General features: G+C 38.2%; 1 protein-coding gene and 1 long non-coding RNA gene across 6 annotated transcripts in view; one reads left to right on the top strand and one right to left on the bottom strand.

Annotated features, from left to right (window-relative positions):
- FBN1 (fibrillin 1) overlaps positions 1 to 16642 on the top strand; it is a 160265-nt gene that overhangs the window by 61405 nt on the left and 82218 nt on the right. For 3 of the 5 annotated variants that reach the window (XM_027466792.3, XM_027466790.3, XM_072043639.1), the window contains 5 exons: positions 3312 to 3437; positions 7699 to 7857; positions 11184 to 11342; positions 12650 to 12790; positions 13595 to 13714. In XM_027466792.3, coding sequence (XP_027322593.1) covers positions 3312 to 3437; positions 7699 to 7857; positions 11184 to 11342; positions 12650 to 12790; positions 13595 to 13714 — 705 coding nt within the window. Of the gene's footprint in view, positions 1 to 2284; positions 2395 to 3311; positions 3438 to 7698; positions 7858 to 9125; positions 9270 to 11183; positions 11343 to 12649; positions 12791 to 13594; positions 13715 to 16642 lie in introns of those variants that run through there. The other 2 variants (XM_021272413.4, XM_072043640.1) reach the window with 2 other exon arrangements.
- Positions 9075 to 12380, bottom strand: LOC119718007 (uncharacterized). The gene is made up of 3 exons (XR_005268583.2): positions 12245 to 12380; positions 9482 to 9602; positions 9075 to 9126 (listed from the first exon to the last, which is right to left on the bottom strand). It is a non-coding gene; the product is annotated as an uncharacterized lncRNA (long non-coding RNA).

Here is a 16642-nt window from a genome sequence, read left to right as displayed (position 1 = left end):
GGACGAATAGGAAAGACTGAACATGTGCCTTGTTAAGTATTAATACTGAGCTCTTTTACATCTAGTGTTAATACTGTTAAGTATTAAAACTGAGAACCGCAGGCTTGCTGCATTGTATAAACATTGCTATGGTGTTTTTTGATTGTGAAATCATATTTTATTATTTTTTTTAAATAAAAAGAAAAGAACACCTTCAGAGCCTGCAGTTCTTCTAACAGTTGAGAATGATTGACTATCCCAAGAACCTGGGATAACTTGGTTCATTTCCAAGCCTTGCCACAAATTTTGTGCACCATCATGTGAAATCTCTTTGTGAAATTTCTTAGCTGCAAAGATGGGATAGACTTTCCTTTCTTCTATTTTATACCTGTGCATTGTTGAACTTCAGCAGACAGAGATTTACCTCCAGTACATTTTCATATAAAATGTACCATGCAATTTTCGTGAAAGCCTTGTAGGTATTAATAAAATTGAAAGAATTGAAAGTAGCAGCCCTATACCAGCAGCATGAAATAGGACAGTGATTCGATAGTTAAGAACTAGTCATGTAACAGCTGAATATCCATTCTGATTTCCTGAATTATCCCTTTAAGTTGAAATTTCCACTATAAGACAAGGTGTTTGGCTTATTGCAATTAATTATAATTAATTCTATAACATAATAATAAACATATGATCATGTACTTGGTTTAACTTCTTGTCCAGCAGATAGGATTTCTGGCAGGTGTAACGTCTCCTTGGTCCCTGGTTTCATAGACCTGGGAGCTACCTGCTGAATTACTAGCACCATTTTATTGTGGGTCCCAGCTCAAGTAAGATCATGACAGAAATCATAAGGTACAGTGAGACATCAGAGCAAGATGGGAAAAAGAGAAGTGTCAGACAAAGTCCTCTTTATTATCAAAGCTGGTGGAAAATTAGATTTTAGGTGTTATGTTATTTCACTGCTTCAAATCAGTATTCCTCTTGCAGTTGCATTAAAGCTGAAATAGATATATTTTTGTGGTGATTGGAGGGAGTAATTTTTCCTAGAGTGACATTCATGTCTGTGAGTACTTTGAGTGTACTTACCTTGCATGCTTAATAATGACAATATTGCTTATATGAATGTCAACACTAATATAAATAGTGAAATACTGTTTGGATTAGGCTCAACCCTAAAATAAAGAGTGGTGATTTTGCTTTTAAAAAGGTCAGACTCTATATAAACAGTGGCAACACTGACTTTTAGATAAACAGTGGTGAATTTGAGTCAGAAGATACTTGAATCTGATCCATTTACAACTGCATTTTTCTCTGTTATTTAAGGGCTCTATTCAGACCGAAATTCAATTTCCACATTTTTTGTCACTGAGACTTTTGGGACTCCTGCAGAGTATAATCCTGGAGCAGAAGCCAGAAGTCTCTTAGCAGTGCTCCCAGGGCAGTAAGGCTGGAGGCTCTGGCAACACCCTTGAAGTAGCACTGAACAAAAAGTCACACCCCTCTCACACACCCAAGCAAGGAATGTGACCCACATCACGACAGCTAGCAAGATGCTAGGGAGGAATGTGTGCACAGGGGGTCCAGGGCCCCGCACAGTTTGAGATGGGACAATCTTTACTCCTTTCCCGGAAAGGCAAGGGAAAGATAGCAGACCATCCAATTCTTTACCTAGGGAAAAAAGAATTGATCATTTTTATATTACTATCTTCCCAGGAAAAGGAAAAGAGAAATCCTCTCTACTTGATAAAAAGCACATTAATGGGCCTGTGGGACTTCGGGTGTTCCCCCATCTGTTGGGGCCAAATTCCAATTTAGGCGTTACATTTAAATTCTTCAAATCATTTATAATGACTACAATATTATTCATTCCTTGCCTTGGCGTGTTGGGTGGTGTTGCAGTATTTCATCTCAGAAATTTTTGTGGTTGGTGAAATCATTATTATAGCCATGTGTCTATCTGTTTGTAGATCTCTGGAGAAGAGGTTGTATAGGGAGAGTCCTGTGATACCACGATTTCTGGCAGGATTCTCCCTTTCAGGAGAGCTAGCTGCTCAGTGATCTTAGATGGCTGTGACAGCGAGTTGTCACTGATCACTCTAAAAGTAACCTGCCTTTCTGGTCTGCTTTACTAATTCTTCTTGTAGGTACCAGAGAAAAAAGTGAGTTCTTTTCAAGCTCAGCTGGATTCCAGGTTCCTAGATGAGAGCAGTGCTAAGTAGATACAGCTGCAATGTTAAGACAGTCACTGAAAACCAGGGGGGAAGTAACAACACAGCACAGGCGGGCTATTGGTGGTAATTAAGGAGCAGCTGAGACTGGCATAGGCTGTTTTTTGCAGGACTGTAAGTGACATGAACTCCTAAGCATGGAAGAAACCTTCCCTCTGTTCATGTATGCAGCAATGATCAGGTATAAGATGTGTGCTATTTTCTCCAACAGAAATTGAAAAAAATTCTGCATTAGATCTATGCTGATGATTTAGTATATGGTTTAAAATTTGTTAGTGATGGTAAGGTATGTTTTTTTTTTTGTTTTTTTGTTTTTTTTTAATTACTGACAAAATCTGGAGAGAAAAAAATCTGACTTGCTTTCTGTGGTAGATATTTCAGTTTCTAGAAATCTGTAGTGTCAAGTAATCTGTTGAAATTTCAGTACATTCACTTAGTGGCTTTTTATTGCCAGAGAAACAGGTGAGGAACAGAAGGGTACTTTGTTGCTTGTAGTCATTGTGCTTTGTGCTACAATCCTGTTGGATTGCATTAGTTAACTAGTGCCTATCCGGTCAGTTTTGTATGGGGGATTTTTAAGGAAAAAACAAATACAGTAAGGGTAGGCAATTTAGTAGGTGCCACAGATCCCTTTAAATCAGGGTTGCCTGTCTGGTGCCAGAAGATGCTGTGCAGCTGGAGATACCACAAGACGTAACAGTTATGTTCCTGATCGCTACTGATTTTCTTAATCCTAGTGTGCAGAATTCAAATTGGCAGTTATTGCTTACTTACAGTTAGTAAATCCTTTCTGCAGCTTTAGATTTTCATTCATCATTATTAAGCAGCAAAACAAACCGATCTTTTGCAGTTTATAGATATAATATGACCTTAGATTCTGTGTCACTTGCATTTATAAGATAGCTAACAAAAGATCCTGATCCTGGTTTGAAACTGCTGATTGTGTCCCTAGTACATAAGTTGAGAGGGGTATCAGGCTTGAATTTGATCATTAATGATCAATTTGATTATGAATTTGATCATTAATGTTAATTATAAAACAACTTTTCTCATGCCTAATACAGCTAATCTGACCCTGCTTCTCTTTTTTGCTTTAAGATATTGATGAATGCAGCACCATTCCTGGAATCTGTGATGGAGGAGAGTGTTCAAACACAGTCAGCAGTTATTTCTGCAAGTGTCCTCCAGGGTTTTATACAGCTCCTGATGGTTTAAAATGCATAGGTGAGTAAAATACTGTAAATCATAATACAGTAGGTGTCATGAGCATTCATGAATCTCAGAAATGGGTAACATTGTACCAGAAACATATTTCACCTTGTGATCTTTAAATCCTTCTTTTATATAAAAGTACATAATGTGCCTATATTTGTATTCCAAAATGAGGCTTTCATTTACAAGATGTTTCCTCTTTCCTTCTTTGTTGTGACCTTCTGTTTAATTTTTTGTATTAGAATTTTTCTGTCATGTCATGTTTGTTCTCTTTAAGTAGGCAGAACATATTTAACAATTATACTTGATATTCTTGCTCTTGTGTTTGTACTTGGTTTAGTCCATATTATATTAGAGTGAGTCCAGAATGGGCAGAGGATTATCCAGAGGATTATCTAAGGGCTGGAGCACCTCTCCTGTGAAACCAGGCTGAGGGAGCTGGGGTAGTTCAGCCTGGAGAAGAGAAGGCTTCAGGGAGACCTTATAGTGGCCTTCCAGTACCTAAAAGGGGGCTAGAGAAAGGCTGGGGAGGGACTCTGTCAGGGAGAGTAGTGATAGGACAAGGAGTAGTGGCTTGATACTCAAAAAGGGTAATTTAGATTAGATAATCAGAAGAAATTCTTTACTATGAGGGTGGTGAGGCATTGGAACAGGTTGAGCTCTTTGTTGTTTAGTACCTTTGGTATATAATGATTTGGGAAAAATTTGAACAAAAATAACTTCACAGAGAAAAGTACCAAATGATATTAATTTTCCCAAGAGTTCTGGAAGTAGTTTGGGTTATGATTCATTTTGAATCATTCTATGTAAGTGCCATTCTATTTCTGCAGGTTGTGAGAAATAGACTGTTTCTTGCATTATCAAGAACAGAATTTTAGTAGATTAGACATGTACTATATACGCTTAAAATTCTGGCTGAGCATTACTCTTATTGCTTCAGATGAATAGCTCCTAAATGACAATCATTAAATCATTGATTACCTGTCCTGGTTTCAGTTAGCACAGAATTAATTTTCTTCCTAGTAGCTGGTGGAATGCTGTGTTTTGGCTTAGGATGAGAAGAGTGCTGATAACACCCCGATGCTTTAATTGTTGCAGAGCAGTGCTTATACTAAGCCAAGGACATCTCAGCCTTTTGCTCTGTCCTGCCAACGGGCAGGCTGGGGGTGCAGTAAGAGCTGGGAGGGGACAGACCCAGGACAGGTGACCCAAACTAGCCAAAGGGGTATTCCATACCATCTGACGTCATGCTAAACAATATATAGGGGTGGCTAGCTGGGGGGAGGGGGCCGGACTGCTCGGGGTTAGGCTGGGCATCGGTCAGCGGGTGGTGAGCAATTGCATTGTGCATCACTTGTTTGTACATACTATTACTTTCGTATTATCACCATTGTATCATTATTATTATTATTGTTATTATTATTTTTGTTATTATTATTTTCCTGTCTTATTAAACTGTCTTTATCTCAACTCACGGGCTTCACTCTCCATTTCTCTCCCCCGTCCCAGAGAGGGAGGGGGGAGGGTGAGCGAACGGCTGCGTGGTGTTTAGCTGCCGGCCGGGTTAAACCACGACATTACCATTTGTAGTTAATATTTATGAAAGATATTTTTGCACTTGTATGTAGCAAAAACTTCTGTGGAGATGCTCAACTGCTATTTGCGTTTTACTTTTTATATTCATTGCTCAGTCAGGTTTGCCCAACATTCCCTTCCATTCCGGCAGTTTTCCAGCCTTTTTTACCCACTGTATTTGCAGTCTGAAATAGTTTAGCTAAAGAATGGGGTATTTAAATGATGACAGGCTATGTTAAGTAATATGCCAGACCATGAACCATCATTGAAATTTTGGCTTTGTGTCCAAGGCAAAACGTGCTAAATGGGAAGCATTGTTAATTAGCTGCAGATATTTTGGATTTTGTCTAATAGGCAGACTGCTTACTTGCTATATTAACAGGGATGGAACCCAAATCCGTATTAGAGATGGGCAAAACATGTAATCTTGATTTAATTACAACATGCCTGTCTTAAGTGAAAAGTGTTAGCTGAACGTGTCTATTCTGTTAGAGATGAGGAAATGCTTCTGAGAAATGTATCCCTTATGGGACTCAAATGGAGCAGCACTGAAGCCAAATATCCGAAGGGAGAACTGGGAGTTCCATTATGACAAATCTTAAAAATTAGAATAGATGAAGCAAATGGAGCTGGAGAGTAGAAATAAAAGCGGAACGTCTCAACCAAAGTACATCGAGAGTGCTATTAAGAAAGCTTATAAACCTGGTTCTGGCTTTCATAAATTTGTTTGCTCTGTGTTACTTTTAGATTACTTTTTTTTTTTTTTCCTTCCAAAAATTCCTGACACCTATATTCAGTGATTTTTTTTTTTTAATTTTCAAAATAGTTTTTAGTGAAAAATATTATAATTGTTAATTCTGAAAATGTATTTGTGAATAGAAAAATGTTTTTCCCTCTATTTTTGACCTTATGCGTGTTTTCCCTTTTGCAACAGAAAATAAAAGAGAAAAAAGAACTAAATAAGGAAAGAATTACTTATTAGGAGTATTTTCCATACTCCTAATAAGTAAAAACTCACAAATTTACCTTCCTTTTCTGAAAGTGTTGTAGCTTTTGGATAAGCTCTTATGCCTGTAGGCAGACAAAAATGTTTGCTCTTTGTTTATCTTTTTATGGCACGTTGTGTGCTTGCACAGAACCCACATAGACACTTTTCCCACTTCTGCCCATTACTGCATTCACTTGTTTCAGAACTTCGTACTGACCAAAACTGATAAGACTGAATGACAGGGGTTAGGGGTGGTTACAGTCCTCCCTTTCTGCCCATGCACCCCACCATCACACCAAACATCTGAATGTACCTCTCCTTTGTGTGAAGAGGAGACTGTGTAACAAATGCAGTGGAGAACAGTTTGCATCAGAGCTTTCTTTGATTTCAAAATGGTAGATCAAGGACTACGTGTGCTTCACAGTTTAGTTGGGTACCGGGAGGCCAGTAACAGAACTGAATAGAATTTTTTTGTCTATTTCAGAATTCCATTGTATCATAACAAGAGTAAACTGAAGTTTGAAAACAAAGACCAACTGTTTTTGTTTTTGTTTTAGCTGTACTGCCAGTAATATCCGTGTTCATGGTTCCAGCTAATAAAACGAAGAACCATCACAGGCTCTCCCAACATATCACTATATATCAATTTCCTCAGAATAATAAGAAACTTCCCTGCATTTTTTTTTTTTTTTTTTTACTTGTCTACTAGAATATCTAGTAAACTCTGGAAAGCACTGGTTAGACAGATGAATGCCTTGTATAACTGAGATACTGTTTCTTTTGTGCATGGTGTCTGCTGTTGTAAGGTTTTATCTGTGACTTTTTCCACTACATTTTGACAGCAAATGTTTGCATTTTAAAAACAAACTTGATCTGGTTTATCATGCAGCATCAAATCACTCTACAGTTTTTATTGAATTTGACGTGGTATGACGTATTGTGAAACAATTGCTCAGAGCTTTGTATTTATCACAAGATTACTTTATTTTAATTTTTTGTTCCCATATACATTTTATTTCCCATTTCTAAGGTAGGGTATCTTCTGTACAATGTTGTTAGAGCTGAGTGTACGAAATCTGGGTATGGGATGTTCATTGTACAGCACGTGCTTACCCTTTTCAGATAAGAAGACAGTATGTTTCCCTAAACAATGTGACAGTACTAGTTAAAGCTGTGCTGCTCTCTTTTGCCTGCAAGCCTATATCTTGTCAAATCACTACCTACTTCAGCTGGGGAAGGCGTGACAAATGAAATATAAATTACTCCTTTGAGATCTGCAATGCTGTGAATTTTTGCTATGTATCAGTGGCTTTGTAATAAAGCTTAAACTCAACTGATCTAGTACTATCTATCTATCTATATATAGTACTAACTATAGAGTTGACACTGGAATTTTTCATTGGAGGCCCTGCATATTTTGTATACTGAATACCCATTTCCATTCTGTTTTTCCTCCTCTAATTCATTGCTACCACATTTCACTTTGGCTTTCACACAGGAGGTATTTCACCTGTGTTGAATCCCACGTAGACCAAATTTTATCCAGATTTTTGTGGGTTTCTGCCTTTGGTTTTCTTTTTCCTTTTTAATGTTGAAAATGCTATATCATTGATCATGTAATCAAAGAAGAAAAATGGGACCTGTCTTTTTTGTTAAAATCACATTCATCATTGAACTGATGATTATGTATCCATTTTTTTCTCTTGGTAGATGTGCGTCCTGGATACTGCTTCTCTTCCCTGACGAATGGGCGCTGCAGCAATCAGCTCCCCCAGCCTTTGTCCAAAATGCAGTGTTGCTGTGACAGTGGCCGATGCTGGTCTTCTGGTGCAGCTGGTGCTCCTGAAATGTGTCCGATCAGATCCACTGGTATGAATCCACCTGTATTCTGAGTGTGATTGAACATTGAATTAGGCAGCCATTTTCTTTCATCAGTAATATTTTTGTCACAGGATCACACACAACAGTTGAGGCTAGAAGACACATTGAGAGATTGTTTTATCCAGCCCCGCTGCTCAAAGCGTGGTCTCCTATGGCAGGAATGCCAATAGGCTAGGGCATGCAAACATTATCAGAGGATTTTATCAGTAGCTAGTTGATGTTTTGTAGCATGGATATTCTGACCCTACCTGACTGAGGTATTGTTTTCAACATCCTCTTTAGGCTCAAGTTAGTCCAGAGCTTTCTAATAGATTCATCTGCAATTTCATTCTCATTGGAAAACTGGTTTTCTTTCTCGTATGTCTAGCTGTTTGAGGTGCCATTCTGGAATTTGACACAGAACATGGTTTCTGTCTGCCATCAAAACGTGTTGTGCTTTAGTGCCTCACTGCTTATTGAGATCCCCAGATAACATGAATCTGGAATTTACAGAAGATGGTGAGCGGATTGTGAAACTAAGTGTGAGGGGGTAGAGGAAAGATGTTTTTGAGTTTGTTCAGGAGTGGAGACTTAATGAAATGCTTTAGAAATGAAGAACACAAGAAGCTTAAGGATTGCTAGGAGGAGCTCAAGGGAGGTGCAGGGTTTGGGGTCATAACACTACTGCAGTATAACTCTGAAGAAATTGTCAAAGAATACATATGGGAGTGCTTATTATTCTTGTCTTTAACCCTTTGACTGAAACTGTAATACTGAAGCAGAAAGATAAGATCAAAACTGTGGGAGGTATCTTTCTGGTTCTGTCACTATCTCGTTAATAATATTTAAACATCTTAAATATCCAAGATTGACTAGAATAATGCTAAGAACATAGTATAATCTATCGATGATCACCTGAAATTGGAAGAGGACGAGACAACTCTCAATCTTAACGCAGTCCCTGTTTTCTTTACATGCTTTCTAATTATTCATATCTAACTGCTGAATAAGCTGGGTGGAAAAGTGAAGTAATTTGGCACAGGCCACAGACTGAGACATATGGTGGAAAAAGAGCTAGAACTCAGACTTCCTGATGCAAAAATCCATACAAGGTCTCCCAGATCATGGCTATATTCCACTTTTTTCTTCTAACTTGGGATATAGATTGAGACTGAACTTTCTCTTTTCAAAGGTGCTTTGAAATATTTGAAAAGCCTTACCTGTGTGCAAGGTATTGCTGTCATTATTTAATCATGTTCATTTATTCCTCAATATAGCCTGAGAAAGCAAGATGCAGAATTTAGAGCTATCAGCGAAGAGTACCAATGGCCCAAAGTCTCTCTAATTCTGAAATGGAAGCACACAGCGATATGAAGTGGAGTACTGGTTGCATAATGTAACCAAGTAGCTGCATTTTCAATGTGGGCAGCAGACCAGATGGTACTATAAAATAGGCTGTTTATTGCTGGAAATTATACATGGAGATTAAAGTTGCAATAAAAAAGGCTTGCACTGTATTTCTTTGCATAACACAGCAATAATTGTTTATATGGAGTGACACTTCGCATTGACACTGCAAATAATTCAAAAGTGGTGTGTCAGGCACCCAGCCACGTGTGTGTTCAATTCTCACCTAAACCATTCGCTCATGTGTGCTGATCGTATTCGTGGGCAGCCCCAATGCTGTGACTTCTTTTTGTGTGGAAATTCTCAGCTCTTGGTCAATTGCCTTTGGGTACTTGAGCATTACCAATCTGGAGTGAAAAAGAAATAAAGTATTTCCTTTCACAGAAACTAATCACTAGGTTGTAGAAAATGGATGATTAGAAAATTGACTATTAAAACTACTGTTGTTAGAAAGAAATTGCACGCTGTTGTTTGTGAACGTACTGAAGTGGACACTTCCTTCTGAATGTCTCTGTGTCTGTTTTATCACAGATCACTGACTGAGAATGGATTCAGCTTACTTATGAATAGGCAAAATAGAAAACTAGAACAAAACAAGCAAAATACAATACAATCGTACGAATGATTTAAAGATTAAGTCACACTAAGAAACAGTAGAGGGGAATGCAGTGATGTATGAAACAAACTGATCACCTAAGAATATGAAAATAAACACAAAGACAAAACACAAACACAATCAGGAAAAGCAGAATTTGGGGCTACCGTATTTATTTAACAAAACCTCCGTGATTCAGGAAGAATTTCTAATATATTTTACAAGTAAAAATAAAAGCAGGATGAAAGTGTTGAAGGCTGAAATACTCAACCTAGATCTTCTAACACTGGATTTGTTTTTCAGTTCTAATTTTTTTATATTGGTTCAGAAATTCATGCATCATTAGCATTTTGTTTTCATTATATAATTCCTCCCTCCAGTTCTGTCATAAACTGTACAATTTTGAAGTTCAAATATACTGGCTGCACAAATAATTATTTGTGTACACATGAATTGTCGGCAAGAATCAGGTCAGCTGGAAATGTGGTCTTTAATTGTGCGCATTTTTTGCATCACATCTTCCAACCCCACACTTCCCAAGGACAAAAGGGCTGGGGGCACAAGGAAAAGTGAGTCAGTAGGGCAGATGCCACTAATAAAGATAAACAATAGAAGAATGTGTAACGCTCAGTATAGATAGTGTTTACAGCAAAACAAATCATTTTCCCCTTAAGGGAAGGATGAATTTGGTGTGGATCTGACTCAGTTTCTCTTTGACTATATTCCTTAGATTGCACCTCATTTGATTTCTGCTTTAAGGGCAAACTTTGTTTTCACAATGAAATAGCGCTAGTGTATTCATTCTCTAATTGCTTTTGCCTCATGGTTTATGTTTATATTTCTTTGTTTTAGGGGATTAACTTTTAAGAAGTACAGTAGAAACTGTTGTTTGTTTGCTTGCTTGTTTTTTACCAGTCCAGTATTCTTATAGCTTTATGGGAGGTTTTGTGTTAAATTAACTTGGGATCAAGTCCAAAAGTCCTTCTTTTGGTAAATTTTTCACCGAGTTCATCAAAGATTTGATGATTGAAATCAGATTAAGATGAAATTAAGATCAGGTCCCAGTTTGACCGTTCAATTTCATATCCAGAAAGTCAGTTATGTTAGCTTTGTACGAGCAGTCTTTTGACAAGCAGCATTAATACCCTTCTTTGGATTAATGACGTGATTCACAGAACAAAGCTTGTTGTTATGAAGAAAATTATAGGCTCAGAGTTTCCAAATTATTTAGAGTTTGGTATTACTAATCTGACATGCTGTGCAAAGGGGGGAGTTGGATTAAATGGAAAAGCTACAAGAGTCTAAAACAGCAGTTGTGTTTTTCACATTTTAGATGAGTATCGCAAATTGTGCACAGTAGCCGCTCTGCTGCCAGCAAGACCTGACATTCCTCCGGGTCGTCCTGAAGTCATGCCTCCACCTGTTGTTTATCCTCCTCTGGTCCCTCAACAGCCAGAAATTGTCTATCCATCTCGGGCTCCACCACCTCATGGTAAGAAGGAAGTATTGACTTTTTCCTATACCATTTGCATTTAGTTTATATACAAACATGCATTTCTGAGGAGCAGTTTGTTCTCTTCAACTGTTATCACATATTTTATGTGGCCATATAGTTTCTAGATGTCCTTCTAATTGTAGCCTGGTTAACATGTATCTTACAGCAAGTGTACCTCATTGTTAGTGTCTTCCTCCTTTCTATAGGATTCCAACATCATATCTTTACTGTCTGTACTGAGATGTATGTATTATAATAGTTACATTACTGTCATTTTAAGGCTATTGTGAGCTTTGCTGTATGTCAACATCATGCAACATGAATAGCTTTTGAACTAAGTTGTGATAGTTACTTTAAAGAGTTTGTCTATGAGAAAGCAGCTTCTTTCAGGTTGTGTTCCTCACTCTCCCTTGGCCAGGTGATATACAGGTAAAAATACTAGTCTGGTGGGCACTGAGGCGGACCCAATGTAAAGAAAGAACTGTTCCAGTGATACACATGAGATAGGTACGGTTTCACTAGAGCAACATAGAAGCCAGAGCTGAATAATGACATATTCCTTATTCTGCCCTTTCTCAGGGAATTTACTGAGTACCCAGATAGTTTGCAGTAGGCATGTACCACCTAAAATCACTTGGCCTAACCACATTTTCTTTTGCAAGTAAACACAAGTTCGTTTGACCCATGCTCTGTGCAGATGCAGGCAGGCTCCCTTTGCACTTACACCAGCTGAAACTATTTAGTCTTGGTTCAGCACCAAGCTGAGGTAATAAGCCTAAGAGGCAAAGTATACTAACTCAGGCCTGACACTGCACTGATGTAGCTGCACAGCTTCTGGTCAGCTGGGAGCATGGATAGAACCCGCTCATGTCTGTCTGCCAAAGTCCGTATAGGCATACCTTCCAAGGTTATTCCTGCTCTCTGTCGCTGTGCTGTGTTTGAAAATGAAGATAACTGAACCAGTCTTCCTGCTCCTTGTTACAGCTGGCCTTTGATAGAGTCCCTGCAATTCCACACACTTGCTTTTCCCCTGGGTCCAAGCAGTTTTAGGCCATTTTTGTCCTGCAAAAGAGGAAAACTGTATCAGATTTGCCACAATGAAAAAGGCAGTGGTTGTTAGCTGGTTTCAGACAGATCTCTTAGAGACAAAGTGCTGTCTTCTCTCTTCCAGTGCTGATTGTACTATGTAATTCATGTTGTGATGGAAGGTAAATGTTTATTTTTAACGGAAAATGCTGTCCAAGTCGCAGATTACCAAAAATGATTATGATGAGCTATTAAAATATTTTTCCAACTTTTTTCAGTGATCTTGCCGGTGAACTTCACTGACTATTGCCAGTTGTTCCGACATCTCTGCCTTAATGGGCGCTGTATTCCCACTCCTGGGAGCTACCGCTGCGAGTGCAACAAAGGATTCCAATTAGATGTTAGAGGGGAATGCATTGGTATGTGATTTTTTTTGCTGTAAATCACAGAAGGGAATTTTATTAAACTTTTTTTCTTTTCTAGACAATGTAATAACTCTGAGTTCTTATATAAAATAACCCCCTGCCAAACAAACAACAACAACACACCGAAATAACTTCATATTTAAGACAGCAAAACTTCTTTCAACAGCAGAGTTACTTTTACAGCAGTTTTGTCCTTAAGACAGCATATAACAAATCTTGTAACTTGTCACAAAATTATACCAAATTAAGGATTTCTTATTAATCTGTGATTGTAATTTGTTTCTTAGTGATTTAAAATGACATCTTTAAAAAGTTACGATCTCTTTGAGTATGCAAAAGAATTATTGTAAACAAATAAATAAAATTAAAAAAAAAAAAATAAAAGCAGCCATGATCTTAAACTCAGTAAAATTAACAAGTCCTCTTTCAGCTGATCAGGAGTACCTTGTTGGACTCTTGAGGCCTTTGATTTTGGAACTCAGCTGGAGTTAGATGAAAGGAGCAAGGATTAGCTGTCTTACAAGATTTTGCTTCTGTCAAAATCCGTCCTGTGGTGCTGGGAATACAGACATGTGGGATCAAGACCTCTACCACAATATCTTGTCTTGAGTACTCCAGTTTCCCAGGTCCTGCTTAGCTTAGAACACGGGATCCTGTTAGTGGGAATTCAGTGGTATCCCCTCTCATTTTAGATTGCAGCACACTGTTTCTCCAACTACAAAACAGTAAAATAACCCTATGGACCTGAATGTCTTTCAACCAATGTCTTAATAAAAATATACTGTCTGTGTCTTGCAGATGTTGATGAATGTGAGAAGAATCCATGTATCAGTGGAGACTGTGTGAACACCCAGGGATCCTACATATGCCAGTGTCGTATAGGATATCAGAGCACACCAACGAGAACAGAGTGCCGAGGTAAATCACAGTTTTACAGACATATCTGTTTTATTGTATACATACCAGGAGGGAAAACAGTTTTTAAGTAACATTTAACACTTGTTATGTATGATATAAAAAAATCTAAAAGAAAATAAATACAGCAGTAAAAAGAGCTCTTCCAAAATGATTAACCTGCCTTCCTCAGACAGGGTTATGAAAACAGACATTTTGTCCTGTGCTGAAAGTATATTGGCACCATTTGTGGCTTTGAATTGGAAGACTTTTTTAAAAAATAAAAACAAAACAACAACAACAACAACAAAAAAGTGTTCAGTCGTTTCTTCTTTTGCTCCATCTCAAGGATCTCAAGGACAAATAAACATACCTTATTTGAAACAGCACTTTACCTACTGCTAAAAGACTAACACAGGTAGGAGATAAAATAAGCACTGACAGAGGAAGAAATCAGCATAAATTTCAGCTCACTAAGGTGTGAAGAAGTGACAGAGCACACAAAAGGCTAGGTGGGGAAGCTGTAGAATCCCCATTTGTGTTTTTGAAGAACAAGGGCAACAAAAGTCCTGATGGTCTTCACCCTGTCTTCAGAAGTGGGGAAGGTGTAGCTCCTCAGTTTTCAGCCCTCTGTCAAGGCTCTGTGACTTCCAAACTGCCCTGAGGTGGTAATTAGACAACACAGGTGGATGCAGTCCTTTATGATTAAGTCATAATGAGAGACTTTGGGCAGAAGAATTAATGACTACTTTGATATTCCACAAGAAAGGAGGCATCTAAATGGAGTAGGATAAATTTGAATGCTCGAAGTCCTAGCTTGTTACAATATTTTGCTTTCTGGAGTAAAAGAAGGATTCCCTGAAAATGCAGTCATCGTGAAGCAGAGTTTCTTAAAGAGCCAGAAGAAAGCTATCTATATTAATGTGTGATTTTTATTTATTTTTTCCTTTGTGAATCTGAAAGGTATTTGTGGTACAGAAGCTTATTCCAATCCAGGAGGACATGCAGAGCCAGCACCTCTGCTGCATGTTGCTGGGAATATTTGACTTAGTTGCTGCCAAACAGCCAAGTTGTGGAAGCATCTTCATAGTTCAGCTGACTAGTGGTGAAGGAGTGCTGAAGTGGAGTCTCAGTGGTGATGAATTCACTCATGAGTCATTTTTGTCACACGCTTTTAATATGACTGATTCATTACACAAACACATGGTTGTCAGAAGCCCAGTAGCTTAATGGCATTAACGTGTGGTCACTTAGCAGTTCCTTTGCAGTCTATGGGAACTGTACTTGCTTGACAGACAGTTCATGAAGTGCTAAGATATGCAGAATCTTTGTTTTCTGAAGGAATTTTTAGGACCAGTCTAGGGAAAAGAAAAGGGCTAGTGGGGTACATTTGACAAAATATGCATATAGCACTGGAGCCTGCCAAAATCAGCATTTACTGTAGAATTACTTTGTGTGACTACTTTGTAAATTGTTCTATTTTTTGCATATACAAATGTGTCTGTGGCGATACACTTTTGCAAATGTATTCCTTACATCCGTTCTTGAAAAATGAAACCTCTTTAATGACCAGATGTTTATCTATTCCTTGCTCTGAGGTTCCATGGAAGGTTTTCTGCATGATAAGTTTGATAGGTGTCTGATTAAACATTGCTGTCCGTAACACAAGCTACTAATATAAATGCTATTTTAATTTTAGTAGGAGTTTCACTAAATTAATATGTTAATTGGGAACTTAAATAAGGTTACTAGAGCTATGATTAATGATCAAAATGAAAAATGCTTTTCAATTGCAGAAGAGTAGATGTAAAATGGACCTCCATAAAAATGAAATTTTATGGTGATTAACTATGAATTTTCAGGAATCAAAGCTTTAATAGTTAAGTGCTTTTTATAATCTACCTGATATTTTCAAAAGGAAGAGATCATACCTCACACAGAGGTGGCAGCAATTTCAGGCATTTCAGTGAGAGGGGAACTTTGAGTTTTAGAAGTTTCCCTGAGGAAAAAGAAAAATCCGTAATGATATTTCGCAACTTGAAAATTCTAAAGGTAACAGAAACAAGTGATGGGTCTCCAGTCAGCTTTCTGAATGTAAAGAACACCAAAATTCTGTGTTAATTTCCTGTACCATGATTTAGATGGAAACATAGAAAGGTTTGGATCAGAAGGGACCTTTAAAATCATCCTTTAAAATCATGTAGAGCTTAGGGATGTGGTTTAGTGGGGACTGTTAGTGTTAGGTTAGAGGTTGGACTCGATGATCTTGAGGTCTCTTCCAACCTAGAAATTCTGTGATTCTGTGATCTAGTTCCAATTTCCCTGCCATGGGCAGGGACACCTCCCACCAGACCAGGGCACCCAAAGCTCCATCCAAAACTGGCCTTGAACACTTGCAGGGAATGGGGCATCCGCAGCTTCTCTGGGCAACCTGCTCCAGTGCTTCATTACCCTCACAGTAAAGAAATTTTTCTTACTGTCTAACCCATACCTACTACCTACTCTCTTTCAGTGTAAAACTGTTACCTTATCAGATCCATGAAGGTAGAGATCCTAACAAACTCTAAAAACTAAAAGGCCAGAAAAATCTTGATTTAGCATTCAGCCTACCCCGAAGAAGAAAGCTGGCAGAGTAACTAAAGTCAGGCTCAGGTACAACTGAGTGCCACAAAAGTGGGGAAAAGGGACTGAGCACAGAGAAAACTCGCTTTCTGCATTACTGATCAATGATGCTTGTTTATCAATTGCGAAGAGGTTTATCAAGCCTGTACGCTTTTGCTGGTTGTCAAGAGGGATGCTAGCTGCCACTGCCGCTTAAGCAGCTCTTGCCTCTGCTGGCCTGGTTGCATGCTGGCAAAACAGGTATTTTAAGGGCTTTCTTATTAGCTTCCTAGAAGTACCATGCTGCTGGGAAGGCAAATCTAGGTTCACAATTTCAAGAGACATAAGTTT

This window comes from Anas platyrhynchos, chromosome 11 (assembly GCF_047663525.1).
Source record: "Anas platyrhynchos isolate ZD024472 breed Pekin duck chromosome 11, IASCAAS_PekinDuck_T2T, whole genome shotgun sequence".
Classification (NCBI taxonomy): Eukaryota; Metazoa; Chordata; class Aves; order Anseriformes; family Anatidae; genus Anas; species Anas platyrhynchos.
This window is presented reverse-complemented; position numbering and strand designations above follow the sequence as displayed.